This window comes from Bacillus rossius, assembly GCF_032445375.1.
Source record: "Bacillus rossius redtenbacheri isolate Brsri chromosome 4 unlocalized genomic scaffold, Brsri_v3 Brsri_v3_scf4_2, whole genome shotgun sequence".
NCBI lineage: Eukaryota > Metazoa > Arthropoda > Insecta > Phasmatodea > Bacillidae > Bacillus > Bacillus rossius.
Window position 1 is genome coordinate 53,662,504 of NW_026962011.1, and position 24,650 is coordinate 53,687,153.

The 24,650-nt window shown below is 35.4% G+C and overlaps 1 protein-coding gene across 2 annotated transcripts in view; it reads left to right on the forward strand.

Moving 5' to 3' along the window:
* The window catches only part of LOC134542368 (insulin-like receptor), a 291,737-nt gene that overhangs the window by 246,221 nt on the left and 20,866 nt on the right, over positions 1 to 24,650 (forward strand). For both annotated transcript variants that reach the window (XM_063386544.1, XM_063386545.1), the window contains 9 exons: positions 1,266 to 1,480; positions 3,089 to 3,269; positions 3,986 to 4,152; positions 6,363 to 6,533; positions 12,236 to 12,419; positions 13,391 to 13,512; positions 16,888 to 17,070; positions 18,324 to 18,469; positions 20,864 to 21,022. In XM_063386544.1, the coding sequence (XP_063242614.1) occupies positions 1,266 to 1,480; positions 3,089 to 3,269; positions 3,986 to 4,152; positions 6,363 to 6,533; positions 12,236 to 12,419; positions 13,391 to 13,512; positions 16,888 to 17,070; positions 18,324 to 18,469; positions 20,864 to 21,022 (1,528 nt within the window). The remainder of the gene's footprint in view (positions 1 to 1,265; positions 1,481 to 3,088; positions 3,270 to 3,985; positions 4,153 to 6,362; positions 6,534 to 12,235; positions 12,420 to 13,390; positions 13,513 to 16,887; positions 17,071 to 18,323; positions 18,470 to 20,863; positions 21,023 to 24,650) is intronic.

The following is a 24,650-nucleotide window of genomic DNA, read 5'->3' on the forward strand; positions in this document are numbered from 1 at the left end:
TCGACCGAGGCAAGTCCCGGATGTAATGCGAAAGTGATTGATAATTGATTAAAGATAAAGCATCACTACAGCTCAGAGTACAAAGAGTGAAGTCCCCGGGGTGTGGAAGGCTGCGTCTAACCTCGGTCATTGGCGACTGAAAAACTGGCCGAGCACTGGGCTCTCCCGGAACATCATGCCGCCTTCCCGCTAGGCCAATTTCCGTTATGCTGTTATGATTAAGTGCCTTAAAATCTTATATAGGACAAATACAAAACACTTTTATAATTATGGCACACTCTCCCACAGCTCTGCTATTACTAAACAAACAGTTATTAATTTATTAGATTAAAATAAGGGCCAACTTCAGCTCCCATTCGGATCCGCCCGGCAATGTCTATTAAAAAAAAAAATTATATGCTGAACAAAACAAAACCCTCCCGCCCGTCAGTGGCGACATAAAAGCACGGGGAAAGAAAAGATTAACAATGCTATGGCGCGCTATTCAAACACATGACTACGTAGTTTCATGACGGTACGAATGCCAGTGAGAGAAGTGGGACGGGGGCAAGGGGAAAGGAGGCGGAGGCTGCCCAGTCTCCTGGGACGCAGGCCCGGTTGACGTCACGTGTTAGGTTTGATTAAATGGAAAAATAAAAAGACATTACGGACGCCGCATATGATAGCATGTTTAAAATTCAAGTCGAAGCCATCTACTGATGAAGTTCATAACTAAAATGTTATTAGCACTGTTAGTTTGCTAGCCACCGCGAGCTCCACTGAGCGGACGGGTCTCACCAAGGAGAAGGATAGGAAGTTGCCAGACCTTACTATGTGTATGAATGTGTAGGACATAGAGAAATAACACACACTCACAGTCTGTATGTCTGTGACCTTTAATTTTCTGTTATAAAAATGAATCTACCCCTTTTTCACTCAATTAGGGATGTTATTTCGTGGCCTATGTGTTAATCCAGGTTATGAGCTAGCTGTATACATAATCTTGACCAAATCCGTTCACTGGTTAGGGTGTCAAGGCAAGGAGTAACAAAAATACACTCAAACTTTCTCTTTTATAATATTAGTTGGATTAACATTGTAATAAATAATATTTTTTGTTCAATATTTTATCATACATGTTTTCAGTACCTTTATGTTATTGAGCCTTAGCAAAATTTATTGACAGTCACGTGGCCCTTGGTGTAGTTCAGGTTGTGGTATTGACTGTTTAATGTGACCAAGTTTTGCTGCAGGCAGTAGCTCTAACAGCATTGTTCCCCCTTCAGGTATGCTTTCGTTGTGCTGGACAACCAGAACCTTCAAGAGCTGTGGGACTGGGACACACGGCCAACGAACTTGGTGATCAGGAAGGGGCGCTTGTTCTTCCACTTCAACCCTAAGCTGTGCCTCAACAAGATACAGAAACTTGCGCAGGTCACCAACATCACAAAATTGGAGGATACGGAAGTGGCCAAGAATTCGAATGGGGATAAAGTTGCTTGTGAGTAAAGACATTGTGTATCTACATATTTGCTTGATTTTCAAATATTTCAACACCATAATTAATATTTTTATTTCATTGTGTATTATTTTATTTTTGACCCTTGACACCTAGATTTGGATTTGAGGGGTATTCAAAATATATAGGTACAGTATATTCAAATTCGTGATTCGGATTCAAGAAAATTGATATTCGACCCATCACTAGTTATCATGCAATAATTCATCAAAGTTAAAAATTTCTTTCAATTCCTTTGAAGGTATTGTACAGATATAATTTGTTTATAATTTATATTTAATGTTTCAATTGAAAAAACTGAAGCTTCTTTTTTTTACACTTTTCAAGGGACCAAAATATATAATGTAGATTATAAAATGCAATGCAGACTTTTTTTTTGACATCTGCTTGATAACCAAGCCTATTCATTTGTTTTTCTTTTTGCATCAAATGGTAATTTGTCATAACTCTACCCAGCTAACATTTTCTTTCACAGAACATTTTGTTATACTGTCACTAAATTAGACATACAAACAAAATATGACAATCAACAGAACTACATAATTTTAGACTAAACTACATAAATCCTTCATATTTCCATAATGCAATAACATTAAATTTTGTACTCTCAACCATTCCGAAATATTAGTGATGATGGGTCTAAAAGTCAGTACTTGCAACCTGCGACCTAAAAAGTTAACTAGCACCTTACATACATGTAATAATATTATATACAGGTGCAGTAACAAATATAATTCAGTTGCACAACTTTTATTAAATGTGGGAATGAAAAAAATAAATATATACAAGTGCAGATCGCAGGCTTTCGTGGCTATCGTCTGGAGTTGCTTGGCTTCTGGGTGTAGGCCATGTCAGGTGATTGTCTTGCAAGACATTTACCTGACACTGCCTACACCCAGAAGCCAAGAAAAAGCTTTATCATATTCAATAAAACAGTCGAGTCCCACTTATCCAAACCCCACTAATCCTAAAATCCAGCTAATCCAAGCAAGTTTAGGGCGATAATAAACGGAAAAAAGCTTAGATTGTTTTGTATTTAAAAAATTACTTTTGATATCTTACCTAATTATCAACATGTTTAGTGATTTTGTGTTTTTAAAAGTGTTGTAGTCTGTCTGTGTTACATGTTTCCTTAATTCTTATAGGTATGTGTTTTACTACATGGTTTTGTATTACTGTCATTATCTGGCTAATCCGAAAATATGGTAATCCGAACAGGTCTTGGTCCTAATTAGTTCAGATTACCAAATGTATATGTACTCTTGTTAATATAGTATTTGTATCTTTTTGTTAATTAGGTTTGTATTTTACCTGTTTTTGTCCGTGTACTTGTATAGTTCCAACCTTATTTGGTTTTCTATTCTTTGTGGCTAGTTCTTATTAATGTGTACAGAAAGGGACCCCTTAGTTTTTCTTTTTTCAAATGGGGTAATAGTGTCCATTTATAAATACATTTGTGAGTAGCCCAACAGTTTTTATTGTCATCAAATTACATAATAAAATCCGAGAATGAGAGAGAAAGTTGGTACGTTAAGTAACTTTTGAAAGCGGAAATAATGGTCGTTTTGTTACATATTTGGTTGCTTGCAGGTAACATTAAAACTCTTGATGTAGAGATAAGCTTAAGGATGTCGATGGGCGTGATCATTCGATGGAAGAAGTTTGAGCATTATGACCCACGCTCTGTGCTCAACTATGTTGTGTACTCCATAGAAGCGCCTTATCGGAATGTCACTCTTTATGATGGACGAGATGCATGTGGGACGGACGGGTAAGTTAATAACTACAGTAGTTGTTTATAGCTAATATTGGCTCTAGCAAATAGTGACTGTAACTGATATCTGATAGGTCAATATGCAACACTTTTTTTACCCAAGTGACTGTGTTTGCGGGTACAGATTCTTTGTTAAGACTAAATGAAAACAAGGATCGTAATCTGCATTTCAGTCACTTTCGTACAGTAACTAGCATAATGCATGCTCACGTTAACTGAACACTGGAACAGACTGCTATATTTCAGCTTTTTGTGTTTCTAATACAGATATAGATAGCTTATGCGAAAGAAACGTTTCTACTTTAGAAGAAAGCATTGCAATTTTGTTTATTATTTTAATTTTCTTTTAGTACTATAATGGTACTTTTAGTTTGCTGTTCAGATTATTCTTTATTCTGTGTAAAACTTAATTGTATTAATTAATTTGATATATATTGTAGATTTTCATTAAATTTGGGACACGTGTACGAATAATAAATGTGCATTTTGAAATAAAATAATTTCTTCAATTTTTGAAGTACTATGTGTTTTGAGAAATAGTATACAAATTTAAATTTTTGTTGTTCAGAAAATTAGAAAATTTGTAGTTAAGAGATTATTGTTGTTGTTGGCTTCTGTTGAAATGAAATTAAGCTTGAATTTAAAAAATTTCAGTATCATTTGTTGCATTGACATGGTCGTATTGTAAAAACTGTATTATGTTGATCTTGCAGATGGAAAGTGGATGATGTGGATGTGCCGGAAGAGGACGTGGTAGATCATCCCTTGACAAAGTTGAAGCCGTTCACTCAGTATGCGTTCTATGTCAAGACTTATACCATCTCGACGGAGCGTACTGGAGCTCAGAGCCCTATCTACTACGTCACAACTTTGCCAGATAGTGAGTTCCCTGCTCATTAATTTCAAAATAATTTGGAAGGGGAAATTCATGAGTACACTGGTTCTGTTTCTCCTAAATTCATTATTACAAATTATGCAAGATGGTCACTGCTTCCTTTATGCCTAAGTACATAATTAATGTTTGAAATATTAAATATTGCTGACCAGACCTTTATGTTGATATTCCCCTGAAAGAAAGCTATTCCTTGTTTCACTTACTTTAATTATTTTTCTTACTTCATTGCTGATTTTCTGTGAATCATTTTGTTTCTTTTCCTATGCTTGCAATCTGTTCTTTCTTTTGCCATTATGCACTAATGGTTAATGTCTTTTGAATGGGTATAGGGCATAAAGAAAGAGTGCCACTCTGCATTGATATACATTCGTTTCCCCTACTTTTGATACTTCCTCTATCTTTCTGGTTAAATCTCATGCTCTTCACTCCTGCACTGACAGCTCGGGAGACTTCTTGCCTGGACTGTAATATGTTTCATGTGTGGCTTCCACAAAAACAATTAAAATATGAAGAACCCAATAGTAAAGGGTGATTGTACAGTTTTTTTATCCTCTTTGCCAATAGCTATATTATGTGGTGCAATCCCGGAGAGTTTTTTTGACGTGACGTCTCATAAATCGATGAACGCCGGCTGCACGCACGAAAAAGTGTCCCACTACGGATGTCCCACTACGGATGTGTCCGTTTGCTCATTGTACGCATGTGTGGCATCTCTCTTCATGCTCATTGTACGCATGCGTGGCATCTCTCTTCCACTCGATTGGAACGACCATCGATTTGACTTTTCAATCATATTTTCGTCGTTTGAATTATTAATATTATGTAATTAAACGATCGTCCACCGATTTTCAGCACAATCGGTACGGTTATTTAAAAGTAATGTTGAATATTCAAATACGTTTTGAACCAACAATTGTGTTTTACAGTTACACATAATAATTAAAATTACAACCGGGATCTTTTGCACAAAGTTTTAAAAAATATTGTTACCCATTATAAATAAGTTTGGTGTATTTGGGATGCGTATTAGTTATAAAATCGAGTTATAAAAACGAAATAATATTATTCCCCTACCGCGAACAAAATTTTTATAAATACATATATATACCTATAACATCTGAAACAAATAGATATCAAATATGGCCTCGTGGCTGAGCGGTCTGTGGCACTATCTTGTAAGGTTGTCGGTTCGAATCCCGGCAGGTGCGAAATTTTTTTTGTACTTTTAAAAATAAATATGGCGCACGTAACATTTCAAAAGTAATAAATTTTTTTGAATAATGAATGCAAATAAAAGTAAAATTATTTTAAAATTGTACATTTCATTTTACTCCTTTGTATCCATACAAAATAGTGATAATTCAATAAAAATGATTCAATTTTATTCATAAAAGTATGCAGAGGTAGATTTTATCATACAAAAGATAGAAAAATTAAAAAAAATTTCTTCCTCAAAGAATATAATATTTTTAATGCCTAAATGGTTTGGTTGCAAAAACCTATTACGGCTCAGTCTCAGGCCGAATATGATATTTCCTTTTCTTCTGGATCAATCATTTCATCAATGTTTTGTTATGACGTCACGTTAAACTATCATCCGTAAACCGACTTTACAGACAACCAAATTTTTTTTTGCCATAGTTTTGTACCTTTTTGCACATGTTATCTTACATCATGAAAGTTACACAAGTTCCCAAAAAGTCATAAATTGTGAAAATCTCTAAAAGAAAAGTCAAGAATTTCCAGTATTTTTTTTAAGCCTCTGAAATGTGCTGCTCTCAACTGGGATATAGTGATCATCGTAAGATAATGAATGTTGAAAGTTGATATGATGTTTTCATAGGAGTGTGGTTTTGTACATCGCTCTATTTTAAATTTTTTTAGTAAGAAAAAAATTTCCTTAAATTTATGGCTTTTTTTTTTGCTATGATTGCAAAAAGTTTGTTAGAGACCCTGTTGCCCAGATGGGCCAAGATAATTTACAGTAATGGTGTTGCATGCAGAGGCAGATCCAAAGGGGCCATTATCCTCCCCTCTCCCCCTTTAGAAGGGTAAAAAGATGCAAAAAAGACTTCTGAAGTAAATTTGGGCTATTTTTATGTTAAATGCATATCAAAGATGAATTTATGAGTATTTATAACTTAGTATTGTTTGTATTGGGTAGGTGATGTTGAGATGGGTGTTTGTGCTTGCAGCTCCCTCGCAGCCCCAGCTACTGCGGGTGTCCTCTGAGTCGAGCTCGTCCATGCAGGTGGAGTGGCAGGCTCCCACGGAGCCCAAGGGCAACATCACGCACTACATCGTGTCGGGCCACTGGGTCATGGATGACTCCAGCATCCTGGACTCCAGGAACTACTGCAACGACTGTGAGTGTTCCGGGCGCAGCTTCAAGACATCCCAGTGGTGTCTTCTTATGAAAAGCATTTTAAGAATACGCCGAGGGTGGCTAAGTAGTTCCATATTTAGTTTTTAAACTAAAAATTCTGTTTTTAGAATAATTTTTAGGCATGAAACATCCAGTAGAGATTCTTGAAAGCACTTACGAGACTTGTATTACACCTTTATCTTCATTTCTCTACCATTTAATGTTACAGTCACCACTCTAATGCCATGGTTAACTTATAAAAAATGAGAAAACTACGTGCCGTTCGGAGCCTTGCGCTTGCAGGCGATACCTCGCTAGAAGCACTAACAAGCAAAGTTCTTATCATCCTGCCTCACTGACACAAATACACCAGTTACTAAATTGTCTCTTTAACACCCAGTTTTAAAATATAAAACCAAATATGTAGTTTTAAATAGTTATTTAGAGCCAGTATTTTATATTTTTTTTATTTGGACTGATTTCATGGTGAATAATTTGAGTTTTCATGGTTATCGTGTTTCTTTTTTTATAAATGATGTTTTTTGTGTCACTAGTGCCACACAAAAATTCATTTTCACACAGGCTTTGTGAGCATTGATGCTGCTGCTCTTTTTTCAAGCACTGTTTTATCTATATATCATCGCTGCCGATGAAAAATATTCTGTGTGTTGAATTACTAAAATAAGATACGTAGTTGCACTGTTAGAATCAGCATGTTAATCTTTATAATGGAAAAAAAACCTCTTATGTTTCAGTGAATATTACTGCAGTGAAATAGGACTAAATACACACCTCCTATGTGTAACAGCGTTTAAAATACTGGGAAGTAGCTCCTATGTACAAAACATCCCATGTTTTCTCGCATAATCGTCGCACATTTTATACTAAAATCAAGTTTGAAAAGTAGGGGTGCGACGATTATGTGAAAAAATAATTTTTTGTTAGGTAAAGTTATTCAAAAAACAAATCCTATTCAAGGAAAGTAAGTTCATTTAAAAAGTAGAGTATATAAAAGCACGCCAAAACATTAAAATTAATGTCATGCAACAAAAACCTTTTGTTCAACTTTAAATAGAAAAACCAAAACTTTGGCGTGAACGTGAGTCGGAGCGCATAACTATCGTAGTACACACCACGAGAAAGCTTGGGCTATCAAATGTAGTTAACTCGGCACCAGACAGAGCGCACGTGTTGCATGCAATCTATGAGCTATCTGTATCGATATTCGAGTAGTGCACGCACTCTATCTATATGGGCATCAACATTACCAAACATGAATGATGCCAACTAGCGATAACTACATTTTTATGAGCAGTACACAGCGGTGACGAAGACGAAAATATAAACGTTATAACTAGAGCCAATATTTTACGGTTTTATTTTTATGGAAATTTCGTCCTAAAGATTTTGAGATTTCGTCTTTATCTTCATAAAAATTCAGATTTTTTTGGTATTGCTGTTATGATTTATTTAGGAGATTTAAGATCAATAATAGTAAATGTAATTGTAACCTCTTTTATTAATATTTACAATTTTTGCTCAAAGTAGATTAAAACATTGTTCAAAGTAAATAAATATTAATGGCGTAGATTGTGTATTTGAGGAAAGTATAAAAAAATTATGAACATAACTTAGGACCTCATAATTTTGACACTATTCTTACCATATTTGGTGAAGGTGAATTTATATACAGGTGCCAGTATTTTATTTTGGTGAACATTATTCATGATTCATGAGAAAGCAACCATAGTTAGAAGTTCAGCATTCTCAGGCAAAAGAGATCTTCTTCGGTCACTGACAATGACAGAATACTTTGAAAATGACTTTTCAGTGTCAACATTTGATGTTGGTATCCACATTAATTTGAGTGCAGCTGCAGAAAACTCAGAAAGTCACATTTCAGTTGACACAAGAGGTTCACTATGTCTACACTGGCTGTGTGTGGTTTTTGTAGTTCACTGTTTACAAGCTTTTGAAGGGCCATAAAACCTGCTGCTATTGCAGTTCTTGGCACATTTTGTAGGAAAGGTAGAGTATTAACCATTTTTGAGAACTTTTTGTCTTCTATGCTGACATTCCCAATATTTTTGGGGTTCAGCAGGGCATCAGTATAACAAAAAAGTGCATGAGAAGGATCACTTGAGACAAAATCATGTAGCTTTAGTAAGTGATGTCTGTTTGAACTGTTCTTTCAAGGCTGCAGACTGAACACTTTTCATTTTTCTCAGTAACTTTTCAACAGCCTATGGAAAAATTCCTTTTGTTAGAACTTCCAATGAAATTTTAAGCTTCTGAAGCTTTGAATAGAGGAGGTGGGCAGTTGGTTAGGAGGATCCCTCCAAAAAGTTTATTGTGTCAACTAAGCAGGCACAATTTTCAGTGACAAACACACACTGAGCTTCAAGGGCTTGTATCTCAGTTTCTTGCAGTCCCTTTATGAATTTCACACCAGCATTATTTTCTTCACTCAATTGTTCGAAGAAGCTAACAATGTTATGCAGATGATCAGCCAGGTAGAAAACAGCATGAAACCACGTGTTCCATTGTCATAATGGGCATTGGAAACATCTTCACATTATCTTTTCCATTATTGTCCCTCAAAAAATTGAGGTAGGCATGCCGTCTGTTTCGTGTGTTCAAAAAAGCATTTTTTACCTTAATCACAAAGAGGTTTAAATCCTCCAAACTGTTCTGCCAGATCTGCCCTACCAGATTGATTTTATGTGCCCAGCACTGCACGTGGTACACATGTTCACCAAATATACCTTTCAAAGTGCTTGCAGATCTGGTCATATATCTAGCACTGTCAGTTACATATGCAACTATGTTTTCTTCTTTGATTTCATACTTGGTGCATATGTCAATCACAGCTTTCGAGCAGTTGACAGTATTAGCAGCTTCAAGTACACATGATGCTCCAAGTAAAATGCTATGTTCTGCCCCTGGTTTCAATATATGGAAAAGAATATTGAACCCACAGTTATTTGCTTTATCTGTGGTTTCATCTGCAATAATTACGACTTTCTGGTCTGCCACTTTTTCTCTGATCTCTGCCTCTTTCTTTTCCCTTAAAAGAGGAATTTTTTTTTCTTACCCAGTGTGCACTAGGTATATCACCAGCACCACTGACATGTTTTGCTAGCCATTCCCTAAGTTTGCAGTTGTCCAGTTTCTCAACAGGAATTCCAGCCGCAATAAATGTTTCAACTATTTCTAGTACAAATTCATATTTTTGTTCCTTGGCTCGTTTGAGCACTGGCCCTGCCTCATCAATTGAAAGCTGCCGTTTTGAAGTTTGTTGCCTTTGCTTCCCATTTTTGTGTCCCTTTGACTGAATGTGTTTGTTTAATGTATCTATCTTTCCTTTCAAACTCTAAACGACAGTCGCAAAATTTACACATCAATATTTTACTACCATTCACATAAAACCCTTCTTATGAAAATTCTGCTGCACGTGCAGGCATGGTTGGTTTTTTTTTTATAGGCATTTTTTGGTTTGTTACACAATGTTGCTAACCTTTTCTTAAGACAGCAATACAGAAAAAAATCCACAGAAACTTAACGAACTTAAAAAGTTTTAAAATGTAATGAAAATATAACTCAATTTATATTGCAGCACGGTAAATATGTCTCGGACGCTGTAAAATGCATTTTTTTAAATGTTTACAAACATAATGTTGTTTTATGCAACCATGCCAATACACAAAACATTAATATATTTTTGATGCGTGCTGCACTTCATCAAGATTTTAGTTTCGGGTGCTGCGGTACACTTATTTAGTCAGAAAACGATAAATTTTTTCTGGCATTTAAATTACGTTATAAAACACGTACGCGGAAAATTATTATGCTCAACACAAGTGCGTTTGCGTTGTGATGGCTAACGGTGTCTATTTACAATCTTTGCATAATGGCGGCACTGTTTTTCTAATGTGTGTATATATACAAAAACGAAAAAAAAAAATTATTTTCTGTGTAAAAACTTCTGTTAGATTTATATATTGCAAAAGTATGTTTGAAACGCCTACAAAGATAGTTGTTCAAAGAAACAACATAAACGAGGATTTGTCATCTAACTGGCGATATTATTGTTATGTATTTCGTGTTCATACGGTACGTAATCTATTTTTCGCGTTTTGGTGATGATAACACTCAATATCGTTATATTTCGCAGGCGCGAAAAAATCGTGCCTCTAGTTATAACATTTGAAAACATATTTAAAAGAAAATTTACACATCAGACAACTTCATATTTCTGTTCATTAAATAAGTAAGCTGTAACATCAGAATGAATAATAGATTTCAACTTTAAAATACATTGTTTTATACGGGAAAACTACTTACACAAAGCGCTCGGAATCTAAAAACATCATGCGACGTTTATGCGAGAAATTTTCTCTCTCCAAATTTTGATGTCCTAAAATAACGGTGCGACGATTATGCGATAAAACACGGTACACTTAAGAGATTTTTAACCAGCAGCAACAATATGTGTGTTACTTTAAAAAAAATATATTAGTTGTGAAATACGACAGTTTTATGGGAACAAATATTTACTGTTATGCTGTGTAATCTCAACTTTAGTTACTGGTATGAAATTTGTTCTGTTTAAGTTTCTGTTCTGTTTCTGATTAAGTTTTTTGGAATTGTTGGAATTTTAATTTGGCTTTAAGAATATTCTTAGTCATTTAACTTAACACTCAGTGTATTTCAATTTTGTGTTTTGCACAACATTCATCTTGTAACAAGTCACAATCGTGCCCAGCTAAGACAATGACTGTTCCTTGCACAAAAATAAAACACTGAAAAATCTCCTGACTGTTGCAAGTAGTGGGGCGTATAACTCTGTTAAATGTTATAATACTTCCCGACGGTCAATGATGTAACTTCAATAAAAACGTTTGAATTTAAGATTGGCAATTTATTTTTAACCAAATAATTCACCCCCGAGACGGCACGACCTTTCAGTCCAGCCGTCGTCACATGTGTGTCCTTTTCCACACCTTCCATCTATTTTTTTGTTTAACACAGAATTCGGGGATTCCCGTCAGATATTCCCACAGTCTGGGCTAACGTCTGACTCTTATCATCTTTCAGTCCTGCTGTATCACTACACTTCTTTGTTTCTCTCTACACACAATACTTACTGTCTTAAAACCACTATAAAATGCACATAAAATTATTATTATTATAAAAAGAATATTTAAATGTAATAAGATACTGAAATCCACACTTACATACAAAATAATAACCAAGCCAGCAAAATTAAAGTCAATAAATTTATAGTAAAGAGGCTTTTTCTATATCAAATACTTGAACATTAAAATTGATTAAAAGAATATTATCAACAATAAAATGCAAGTACAAACACTACGACCTTGAAGCCATTTAATCAGCTGATCCCTTGTGAATGACAAAATATAATATTTATTATTTTAAGAAATACTTTTAAAATCTCTGGAGGGTAGGATCTTGCAACGTTACAATCTAGTGAGATCAGACTGTAATATGTTTCACACCATTGTTAGTAAAATTGCTTTTTTGATATTATTGCTATCATTCGGCTGAAGGTTTAGTAATATATATATTTGTACTAGCTGATTGAACAATATGTGTCAGGAGAAATGGTTGTTGCTTGACAAACATTTTGTTGTAACATACCATATTTTGTTAGTCTTATGACAAATGTAATCTTTTGTGCAGCCATAACACCCCCTGAGCAAAAGCCAGTGATAATGGTAACGGACAGAAGCACGCCAAAACCTGCAGATGCTACCTGTTCCTGCGAGAAAGAAGACAAAAGCGAAAACAATCACATCGAGGAAGCTGAGGTTCAGTTCCAGATAGACTTTGAAAATACTCTTCACAACATGGTGTACATCAAAAGGTGAGAAACAGCCTCAAAGCGACTCTGGCTAACAGCAAAACAAACAGTTGCTGTGTAAAGTCAAACATTGTAATAGGACAGTATAGGGAAATCGTCAAATCCACAATACAAGTTATGGCAGTGATCCTGGTGGCATGAGTTCTTGGTATTCTAAAAAAATGTTAGTATTGGATTATTTTTTTTTTTAGTTTTTATTTAACTTTTATTGCTATTTAATGCATAAATTGGTTATAAGCAAATAATTTGCATTCTTTATGGCTTCTACTACAATATTTGGTGAAGTGTAGGCTTCCCGAATTCCAGCTGACAATCCATAGAGGTGCAATGGGTAGAAGCATACATACACAAATTTAAATTTTGCACGTATGCTTACAGTTCATGCTGCTAGGAAAGCTTTAATAATGTGTCTTGTGCCTAGGCCATATTAACAGGCCTTAGTTTCCTATATTGTCTTCTACAGTATTTGATAAAGTCTAAATAGTAGAAGTTTGTTTAATATCTTGAAAAGAACTGTGTAAGAATAGCAAAAATGCAATATTGAAGTGAACATTATTAAAATAAATTCTTAACAACACATCAACAAGGAATCAGCGTTAAGTTTATTATAACATTTTTTTTAATTTTTTTTTTGCTGTTCTGATAAGAAAGAGGCTATTCTCATTTTGACCTTAATTGTTAGCATATCAAAGATTATTCACACCCAGTTCTTAATTTATACCTTCATGCATATAAAACTATTGTGTAAGGATGTTTGCGATATTTCCTGTTGAAAGGAGATGTCTAAGTGTATCTTAGGTTTATGTCAATATGCCTAATAATGCTGGATATCAACTAAACAGAAAGGATTGCATACAATTGTGTGCTTTATGTGGTTAGTGGCTAGCCATGGTAGCAGTTGGCACCACAACTAACTCCTCTTATCTTAACTCTTAGACTGAAATTAGTAACAAACCATTTTATATTCTTGGCAGGCCTGGCAACAGGAGCAAACGAGAAGTTGCAGGAGGCAACCTGTTGATGTTCAACGATGACAGAAGGAAGAGAATCGAAGAAGATCCTGGCAATACAACATTCTTCAACAAACTTGTAGATGGTGAGTTGCCTCTTCGTATTATTATTGTTTCACATGTTTCATTGTTACATGTTTTAATTTGTAATGCATTGTGATGATACTAGTCAATAGGAACATTTTGTACACTTTTCAGTTATTAATATGTTATCTAGAAACCTCTTTGCCTGTTTTCCTCCACGAAAGTTTAGGAAATGTTTCCACTAAAAAAGGTATTTTATATAGTAGCCCAGAAAGTGAATTTAAAAACATTATACTTTTTATTATTATTAAATAAGCATAAAAAAGCCTGTTTTATTTGGCTTGTACTGTTAAGATGAAATGATACTTGCTGGATTAGGTATATAAAAGTTGATGTGGTAGTGAGAGATGCCATTAATCGTTTGGAAATTTGGAAACTTAATAAAAGAATATAACTGATTAAAGATATTAATTAATATGTATTCTAAAAAGTTAACTGAAGTAAGTAAAAATTTGTATAATGTTAAAGTTTAGTATTGAACATTAATGTTCAAGAAAACACTCATCACCTATCAAAATTAAATCTTGAAAAATCATTTTAACCAGTGGCCACAATAAAGAAAGGCTGCTTGCTTTAACGGAAGAAATATATTTATGTAGAAGCAGTGGTAGAAATGACTGTTAATATAATGACATTAGAACAGATGCGGAATCAAAAGGCATGAGCTAAAATGGGAAAATGAAAATATAATTCCTGTTGTTCTGCATGTTGTTTCTCCTTTCCAGTAAGTTAACCACGGGTCATGCCTAAAGCATCTGCAGTGTTGATTGGTGAAGTCACACAGTCTCTGGCAAAGAACCTTTTAGCACTAGCTCCTAAACCTTTTGTAATCATTCATCTCGAGCTAGTTGTTTGGTGGTGCTCGGCAGGAAACTGAAGGGTATGGGAAGAAAGGTAAAGGTAAAGGCGTACTCTACATTGATCAGGCTGGAGAAGAGAAGGGGAAGAAGGGGAGGTGCATAGTGTTACAGCCTTGTTCATTAATCTTAACCAAAGCAGACAGAAAGTTAACCACGCTAAATGCTATCATTTTTGTTACAGCACTGTGCTCTGATTACCATTTTTGTTACATTGAGGCAGTGTAGGTAAATCAGATTAAGTATATAAATAATACATTAACATTATAAAATTAACATTATACACTGCTGTAACGGTGGATCTTTTAGTTTCACAAGGATATGAGGACTGACAGAAACAAGGTGTGATTCCGTCTGAATGTAATTACTCCATATTTATTTAAGAAAAATTATAACATATTAAAATATGTTAAAATACCATTTCAGTTACATAATGAAAGAGCTCTCAGATATATTTAAAAAAAATATGGGCTGGCCCTAAATTAGATTATAAAAGGTTTCATTAAAAATACATAAACCAATAAAAAAAATACAAATATGATTAAACCATCCCAGTTTATATTCTTAAAGTCCAGAACGGAAGTTTTATATAATTAATTTCTTCGAACGTAGTAATTTAAAGAATGTTCCAAAAAAGGTTCATAAATACTGCAGCACCGGAGGTCGGTGGCTCGCTGCCCGGAGATCAGTAGTTAACATGGTGCCAGGGCGCCTGTTTGTTGAAGAGGAAAAGTGTGAAAATGCTAAGTCTGCATCCGGCTCGTGGACCCTGTCTGTGAACAGTCTGAATCAAACATGATCAGAACTAGTCACAGACAGTTAGCAAACTGGGCAGAAAATGCCCGCAAAAAGGTAAGGGGAGGCTGGGGAATAAAGCTGATAGTGACTCACCAGACAGGGAAGCTGGCTTCTAGTTTCTGAAGCGTAGCTAGACCGGGAGGCACGGACGTTTCCATCCTTTTAAAAAAAAAATTATTTAAAAGAAATAACTATTATGCTGAGTACTGTACAGATGGACTAAACTACTTAAAGAAGAAATAGGGATAGAATCCCTTGTCTAATCGAATACATCGTCGGTTGCGGCCGGATAGAAGTCTTGTAATGCGTCTTGTCGATCCGCCGATAATCTAAATCAGTCCGTCTGGAATCGCAACGCGAAGTTTCCGCGGAAGGGCTGCATCTCGTAATTAAAAGGAAGGCTTAATCAAAAGAAGGTGGGGGAGACTGGGGCGTCCGGACCGAAAGGTTTTGAAGTTCCCCGAGTGGGAATCACAAAAAACTCTGACTTCAATATCTCGAAGTTGGTAGCACTGGCTGAATTTAGCGCTATCTGTTGAGGGGTGTCTGAAACAAAAAAGGATCGACTCGCCCGAGATGTTAGCTACAGCCTGGGGCTAATGGCACAGTCGGTGCTGCTCTCTGGCGGCCTACAGGGGAAGGACCGAAGGAGGTTAGCAAAGTCGCCACTAGGTGTCGCGGGCGTTAGCTCCACTCGCTGGCGACAAGAGAAGAAGTTATTATTTCTGCCGCTAGATGTCGTGTGTGGTCCATATTTTGCTATGGCAAATCGTCCTTGAAGTCGGCCACTGCCTGGCGGGTTCACGTCAGGCCAATGATCCTGGGCTAAATTCTGAGAACTGAGGGGGGTACTGGGAAGTGAGGAGGGGGACAGAAAACGCAACGAGGCTGGGAATGAGCGTCCTAACGTGACTTTCTAGGCGTGAACCTAAGACGTACGCGTGACGGGAAAAGCTATGGTAAGCTTGTCTCTGAGAAATGGTAACAACTCGTCCAGAGCTGTTGTATGCAGATTTAGTCATGCAGGGAAATAATATTACAAACCCCGGACGTGACTGTAAGCGGGAGAAATGTCAACCGGGCTGCCAACGACGTCTTAGACTTGCAAAAGATCAGATTGGTCCCTGAGAAAAGGTGCCTCGGTCCACTGGCGCAAAGTTTATCTAAGTAGAGTACACCAGCCTAACAAAGTGTAAATCACCCTTTTGTAACCAAATTATATAGAAAATAAAATTTCCAAAAATAATTTAAGATTATAATGAAAATTAAAAAAAAAAAGTGCCGAAATACCTAATTTCCGGCACAATAGGCCATCGAAGATGATCTGGTAGCTGGGGTGGGAAACATTGCAGGGGAAGAAGAGGGTGGAATGCTCATAAGGTTATTTTAAGGTAATCAAGGTGGAGGGCAGCTGGGGAAAGACAGGAAGGAGAGACATGCGTTTGAAGATCCAAAATGATCTCTTTCCTGTTGAGGATAGGGCAGGAGTGAAATGGGCTTGAGCTAAAGGTGTTGGAGGTGAGAGATATGAAGGATCTACAGAAAACGCTTAAAGGGGTGGGAGAGTGAATTGGGGGGAGGACTCCTTGCCCAGTTGTAAGTGGATGTAAAAAGTAGTAAAAATTTTAGGATGAACATGACTAATTTAGTACAGGTATTTGTACAAGGGATCCCCCTGCCTGGAATGGTCATATTGGTTATTTAGACACTCATTTTTTGCAGGTGTTTACCGCAGCTTCAATGTGAAAGTGTTTGATCGCTTCAAGTTTGAAATGACGAATCTCAGTCACTTTGCAGAGTACAATATTGAAGTGCGAGCATGTCGGGAAAGAGTGCCAGAAGATTCAAAGGATGCTGCAATCTGCAGTGAGCCGAGTTATGCGACAATTCGTACCCTGAAACTAGGTACGTTAAAGAGTTATGACTTTTTTCAAATGAGCATGTTCTAAATTAGTTGTAATTGGTCTCATTGTGATAAAAAAAAAGTGGGGGGAGGGGACCTATCCTTTAAAACATGATTAGTATTAAGTTTCTGTAGTTTTATTATCTCAAACCACATTCTAATAAAGTATTAACAAAATTCCTGGCTACACTGCTGATTTTCGTTATTAGTGGTCCATGGTTTGTTATATGAATAGAGTGGTTTAGAAGATTTCAAGTTGTGTTACTAATTCATTTTAGTTTTACATCTCCTTGACAAGTTCATTTAAAATGGATCAGCACAATTACAAGTCATGTAAATTGGGGAAGAAATTGGCCATGGTCCATTTTAAGGAACCATCCCAGCATCCTGAAGTGTTTTGGGAAAACCAAAGAAAACCATAATCAGGATCAATGGCCTGAGATTTGAACCCAATGTTTTACCGCTGTGAAACTTTGCTTGGTTATGATTTGTTACTGTAGTTGCCAGTATGTATTGCAGGGTTGGCTTATATAAACCACAATTTTTAAAACCATGGTTTAAACCAACTGGTTTTTATAGAAAAAATCAAATGGTTTCTTTAAATGATGTGTCTTCAACATATTATTTTCAATGAAAGGTCTGATTCCACTCTAATACCAACAATAGTTTGCTCATTAATGTTTCTGGTGATTTACTGAAACAAAAGTATTATATACTAATCAACATATAAGCATTTTAATTATCTCAATAAGTTGTGAATTGTAGTCAGTGTTAAAAAAAAAAGAGGAAATAAATAAATTTATTATTAAAAAAATAATAATATTCTGTGGGAAATACCCGACTGTACTGTAAATCCCCATTCTGTGAGAAACATCCATTCTGTGGAGGATCATCTTCCTGTGTGGGGAAATACTATTTCTGTGGTTAAGGCCCAGTCAGATGTGCAGATTTGCTGGACTTCAGTTCTAAGATGTTATGACATTTCTGGTTCAACATAAGTGGCAGAAAGCAGGGTGTTGTTATGGCTTTAAATTGCACACGCTGAGAACCAAAAAACTGATGTAATAAAAATACTGGTTTAGACAAAATAAATCTGGTTTCATAAAAATTAAAAATTAAATCAGTTTTGAAAAAAAATCTAATTTTTTTCAACCCTGACATATTGGAATGGACCTTCGGAATTTGAGAATCTTGACTAGTTATAAAGCCAGTGTGTATTTAATGAAAGATTAACTGTATTATTTTTCATGTACAGCCTATGCTGATACCATCGACCCAAAGTCCTTTGTGGTCGAAGTGACAAATCAGAGCAGAGTGAAGCTGAAGTGGGAGGAGCCACGTCGACCGAATGGAATCATCGTTGCTTATCACATAGAATATCGCTTAGTTGACATTGAAAATGTAAGTGAAGACTCTTTGTCGTGTTGTGTTTAGAATTTTCCTCACAATATGCGTAATTATTGAAAGTATCCTCATCTGTTAAGAAGCACGCAGTTAAAAACCCTAAAGCTAAGATATAGAAAACTTACTCATCAATAAGGTTTCTTTTGATATGTTTTTTCTTTGTCTCATTTCTTGCATTTTGTAAAATTGGGAATGATTTTTGTTTGATATAGTGTTGGAGGTTAGCACCAATAATATAATTGTTTTTGCTTAATTTTAATTGGTGGTTTTTAGAAGCACTTATTTTAATATCCCACTACCAGGTGACATATTCAACATTTATGTGGTTCTAGAGATTTGCATTTATAAGTCATTCACGTGGAATTGTCAAATTGTATCAAACATAAATAGGATGTGTTCCTTTTACACCAAATCTTTTTTTAATGTCCACTATTGAAAATAAATAATTTATTAGCGTACCATTTTAAACATAGCACTTGTATAATACTTTAACATAAGGTGTGGGAAAATACTATTATTGATTTATTGCCAACTTGACAACACATTAGCCCAGCTTAGTTTGCATAGAATTGTATAGAGTTATGTTTTTCTAGAGGGTTCATATAAGAGGAAATCCACTTGAAGAGTTAAGAATCAGTTCTTGTGGCTTTGTTGTTTGATGATACCTGGAAACTTTTTTGGAAGGAAAGTTTCCTAGTTTTTTTGTGTTGTAAAACCACTTGCTTTTGCACTCAAAAGTAGGATTGATGTTGATGTGGACTGATTCTTGCGATGAGGCATCCTCCGTCACGTGGAATGTAGTGAGAGTGCGACTCCTATTGTGCCGGTTCAGAGAGCGATTTGTACCGATAACACACTCACGCCGCCGTCTGTCTTGAAGGCTAGTCTCTGCACAATGTGTTTCTTTATTCTACACGCACCCCTCTCTTCTGATTTTTAGTAGAGATGACCTGGCTGTCTGCAGTGGCTTATCTGTTTTACCCCTCCAATCCCACAGGTAAGGTGTCTGAGATCCAGATAACCCTCTGAAGCTACCCACAAAAAGTTGGTCGGGCACAGCTCTGTTTACGCTTATTTTTTACACAAAGAGTTATTGTTATTGTTACGATGTCTTATTTACTGAAACAAATTTTAATAGCCATAAAATATTCTTTAATTTTATTGTAAGAAGCCACGGAAGATAACTTTTATCATGCGCATAGGTAAAACTTACTTTTCTCTATGTCGAAATGGAAACTTTGCGATAACAAGATGTAAAATATTCCCATCGGTAAAAAAATTTTTTTCAGAAGATATCTTACTAGAGAAATTATTTTATTTTAAATTGAAACTTAATGTCTTATAGCTACAAGCTACTGGAAATGGACTTAGCACTGGCCACTTGCTAAAAGCTAGGCACAATCACTTTTGTGCTTTTTCTTTTGGTGACAATCAAAGTTTGTATTCGCCCTTGTATAGTATTTTTATTTTATTTGGGAGACATCTACCTACTTAAATAAATTTGTACTTAAATAAAATTCTATTAAAAAATAACTCTTTTTCTTTTTTTGAATATTTCTGTAAGAAACCACTAAACAACCATAATAAATATTTTAACAGTTAGGGATAAAATGCTATATGAGGCCTATGTATCGCACGTACTTTAACTTTGCAGATTATCCACGATTTGAAATTATCCTTGGTATTCTCATTAAATCTAAATTTAGGTTTGATAATCCACCAAAATTGCTACTCAGGCATGGTCATGGTCCCATACATGCCCAATCAAAAAGCTTTCTTTGTCTTGTTGAATATTCTAATTGGCCAGAGAACAGTGATCTGTCTTGTTTTGGTTTGAGAAAAATTTTGGCCTCTTGTTTGTTGATTTATTGCAGTAATGAATAACATTTATTATGTTTTACCTTTCAAGGTAAATTATTTCAGTTTTCTAATATCAATGATAGGGATGCTTCTTTTTTTTTACTGCTTTTTATTTGTTGGTTACAGTACCAGAATGTAAATTTATGTAAAGTGACTTGAATTAATAGAATTTATTCCCAGAGTTGTATTGTGTTGATTTCTTAAATATCTCCTTGTGTTCCACAAGTTTAATTAGTTTATTGTGTCCATAAATACTTGATTGCAAATTATTTTGTGTTAATTTACTAATTGACTAGTATATTTTACATTCCACATCTTGTGAATTTAATGCACCAACCGTTTCATTCTTTAAACACGTAAAATAATATTTGTAGATTAGAAGTTAAAAATAATCAAAGTTTTCTCTTGTACAGTTATTTAAATACGTAGACCTAAATATCCCAAGTAAACCCAAATGAACTATATTGTGTTACATTTACTGAGAAAATACTTGCTACATACACTTATTTCTAATCTGTGTTTGTGTTGCAGTACAAGGCCACCCCAGAATGTATCCCAAGCACCACATATCAGAAGGATGGTTATTACGTTTTGAGGAGGCTCCAGCCAGGAAACTATAGCGTCCAGGTACGAGCCATTTCATTCGCTGGCAACGGGGACTACACACCCAAGAGATATTTCTACATAAAGGTAAATAATCTCGCCTGGAGCGTGTATCGTTTTGTCTAGATGAAAGCTGAACTCGTGTGACAAAGAGAACCTGATTGCTCAGTGAACACCTCTGGGTGTCCTCCCTCTCGCACACACTGAGTAAACTAGAAATCCCTTATCTGTACAGTATTGTAAGTGCCTATGTGCATGTATAATTGGTTTCTTAATAATTTTTGTATTCATGATTGTTCTGTAACTGGTGCAACTAGCACTCGTGCTCATCATGGAGGGCCAATTGCAAACCACTCATGCCCAGTCGGCTACCTGCCAGACGGAGCAGACCTATCTGAGCTGGTTGGTGTTAGCACGGCCATGTGGCGTGGTCTGTCATTACCTTAGCCGGTTGCATGTCGATGCATAACCTGCTTTCATTAACTTCGTCCAGATTTGTTTGATCATTCCACAGGAGAGTTAGCGCTGCATGTTAAGTCATGTGTGATGTTTTGAGAGCTTTCGTAACAGTCTGTGCTTGTTTACAAATTTTCAGTTTTCTTGTCGCTGAGAGGGGGAAGGTGTTTTGGCACACTTTCATAAATTTGTAAAGAAACTCTCTTCAGTCATGTAGTGACGTTATGCCCCGAAATGAGTCGAGTTGGATCGCTTTATGTCATAAAATAACAAGTGGCACCCTGATACAACCACGCAAACTCTCCCTTTTCAACACTAACAAATTTTCTTCAAATCATTCATTTCAGTGTAAAAATATTTGTGTTATTTTTAAACTATGGTAACAAATTCTCATTATTGCCTTTTGTTTCCCAAAAATTTGTATTCTATAGCGTATGCATTAAAACTATATATATATATATAATATATATATATATATATTATATATATATTATATATATATATATATATATATATATATATATATATATATATAGACACACACACACACACACACACACACACACACACACACACACGATAGGTTCTAAAAAAGCAGTACACCAACTCCAATCCTTTGGAATAAACAGGGCAGGACCTACTCAAAGTTTACTTTTATAAATGTTATAAAAACAACTTAATTAAATGTAAACAAAGGGACAGGGCTAGACATAACATATAAAATTACTAAAACATAAAATTTCACATTTTTTGGGAAGTTTTCTGGGAAACAGTGATTTTTTCCACTTGAAAAAGGGATAATTTTTAGTGTCACGTCACGTAATAATAGTAAATAATGTAAAACGAATGATAAATATAAAATGTTTAGTAGCTCTTTTTCACTTTATAACTAAATAACTAAAAATATGAAAATACAAAATCAGTAAATTGTGTTTATAAATGCTCTTGATTGGTGCTGTATTAGAAAATGTTACTAAGTTTGACATATCAAAATACGTACTTTGTTATTGAAAGTATGTATGTATGTATTTTATTGAATCTTGTTTCCTGTGTTATAGATTTATGACATGTGCAATGTTTTCATAAACAATGTCGATCAATTTGTGTTTTCGTAATAATATTTTGTGGTCCCCACAATACATTATATTGTCATTGTCACTCGAGATTAAATACTCCAATTCCATATAAGATTTTAGTTTTTCTGACATGTTCAAATCTTTTTAAATGCAATTTTTGTATAATTATTTACAATTTCTTAGAGCTTTCAATGTAATTTTAAGTGTCCCTAAAATTTTATAATTAGTTTTTTTATTGTAAACCATAATTTGTCAAATAAAATGAAATTGAAAAAAAATGAATTACACAAACAACTATTTCATTATCATGGTCACAATAAACATTTTTAAAGCAGTTTAATCCTTGAAACTTGTGTTAGCTGTAAAAATGAAATATAATAAATAATTAGTTTATAAAACATGCTAACTGAAACATTTGCAGTTGCGGCCGGCATTCCATTTGCGGCCGGCAGTTTGTAGCCGACGGACGTGTGCGCGCGCTCCTCATACATCGTAGGTTATCTTGATCTATTTTGGTATACCATTGTCTGTTGGTGTATATAATATTAATTCTTCTATCTTAGATCAATCTGATTTCCGGGGTTTTCTGCCCCATAATGAACCTCTCTCTTTAAAGTCAGTGCAGTTCGTCCGCATGGAAATGTTTCGATCGCCGACCAAGAAATCAGATCCAGTACTAGTGCGACTCATGAACAGCCCACGTTTGAGATTACCAAAATGGAAATTTTGAAGCCTGATGCTCGTAAACTTGAAGTTTTAATTAAAAAGGTTGAACTGCTTTGCAACAAGGTTGATGATCTTCAAAATGAAAACGCGCTACTCAAGTGTTTGCTTAGCGACTCGCGTTCTGAAATGGCCGAGATAAAACAAGAACTCATTTTAATCAGAGAAAGTTTGTTAGTCAATAATAAAAGTGAGCTATCTTATAGCCATGCATTAAAGACTTCTTCGAGTGGTAAAAAAACTGAACGCGCAGCAACACAGAGGTCTCGGGTAACGGGAGTCCGTCCAGTGACCAACATCTGACGCAGCGTGAAAAAAGTGATGTCACCACCAATAACAAACAATGCATCGACAGCGACGGTTTCATCACAGTGCAACATGGGTGCAAGTCTCAAATCAAAGATTCCAGTGAAACCAAACGTGATAATAATAAAAAGAAAACTCCCATGAAAGTGGGAATACAAAATGTATCCACTCTCAAAATGCTACCCAAACCTATGTTTAAAAGAACAAAAGCTCTCTTCGTAACCAGATTTGACCCAACTGTCCAAGATCAGGAAATAGTAGATTACATATCAAATGAACTCAACCTGGCTCAAGTGAAAGTGACCAAAATGAAAACTAAATTTAATTCATATGCTTCCTTTCATGTTCAGGTTTTGGAAAAAGACTTTAGCCGTATAAATAATATTGTATTCTGGCCAAGTGGTTGTTTGATAAGCCCGTTCTACGGTAAACTGCACCCTGAGCAAATCCTAATCGCTGGTTCCCCACCCGAAGTGCTTAATACATCCACCTCCACTGCTACATCTGCTCCTACTGCTTCCGTAGCGCCTGGAGGGGCGTCTCACTAGTTCAGTGTGAAATTTAACAACAAGGAGTTAAATCTATTTTACCAGAATGTAAGAGGCCTGAGAACAAAAGCAATTGAATTTTCTGAAAACATCTCGCGTAGTGATAATGATTTAGTATGTCTAACTGAAACGTGGTTCACCGATAGTAGTCTAAATTCTCATTATTTACAGAACTGATAGGGACCCTGTATTAACTTTGAAGAGTAGAGGTGGTGGTGTCCTGACTGCTGTTAATAAACAGAAATTCAAAAATGTAACATCTACTCATGAATATCACTACCCAGGAATAGAAGCTGTCTGGTTAAATTAAAAAACACATGATAAATTTTTAACAATTGGGAATATTTACATTCCCCCTCAAACAACTCCTTCAGTTTATGTATGCTTCATACTTTGAAGCCCTTGAAGATGTTTGTGAATTCTGATGTCTCTTTAATAATAATTGGTGATTTTAATGTTCCAGGCATTGACTGGTCTCAACTGCTTACCCAAAATATAGTTCAATCAAATATTAAGTTGAAAGCCAGATCATTAATCAATTTTGTATCAGCAAGAGGTTTAACTCAGCTTAATCATACTCAACCTTCGGCCCAACTCTTGGACCTA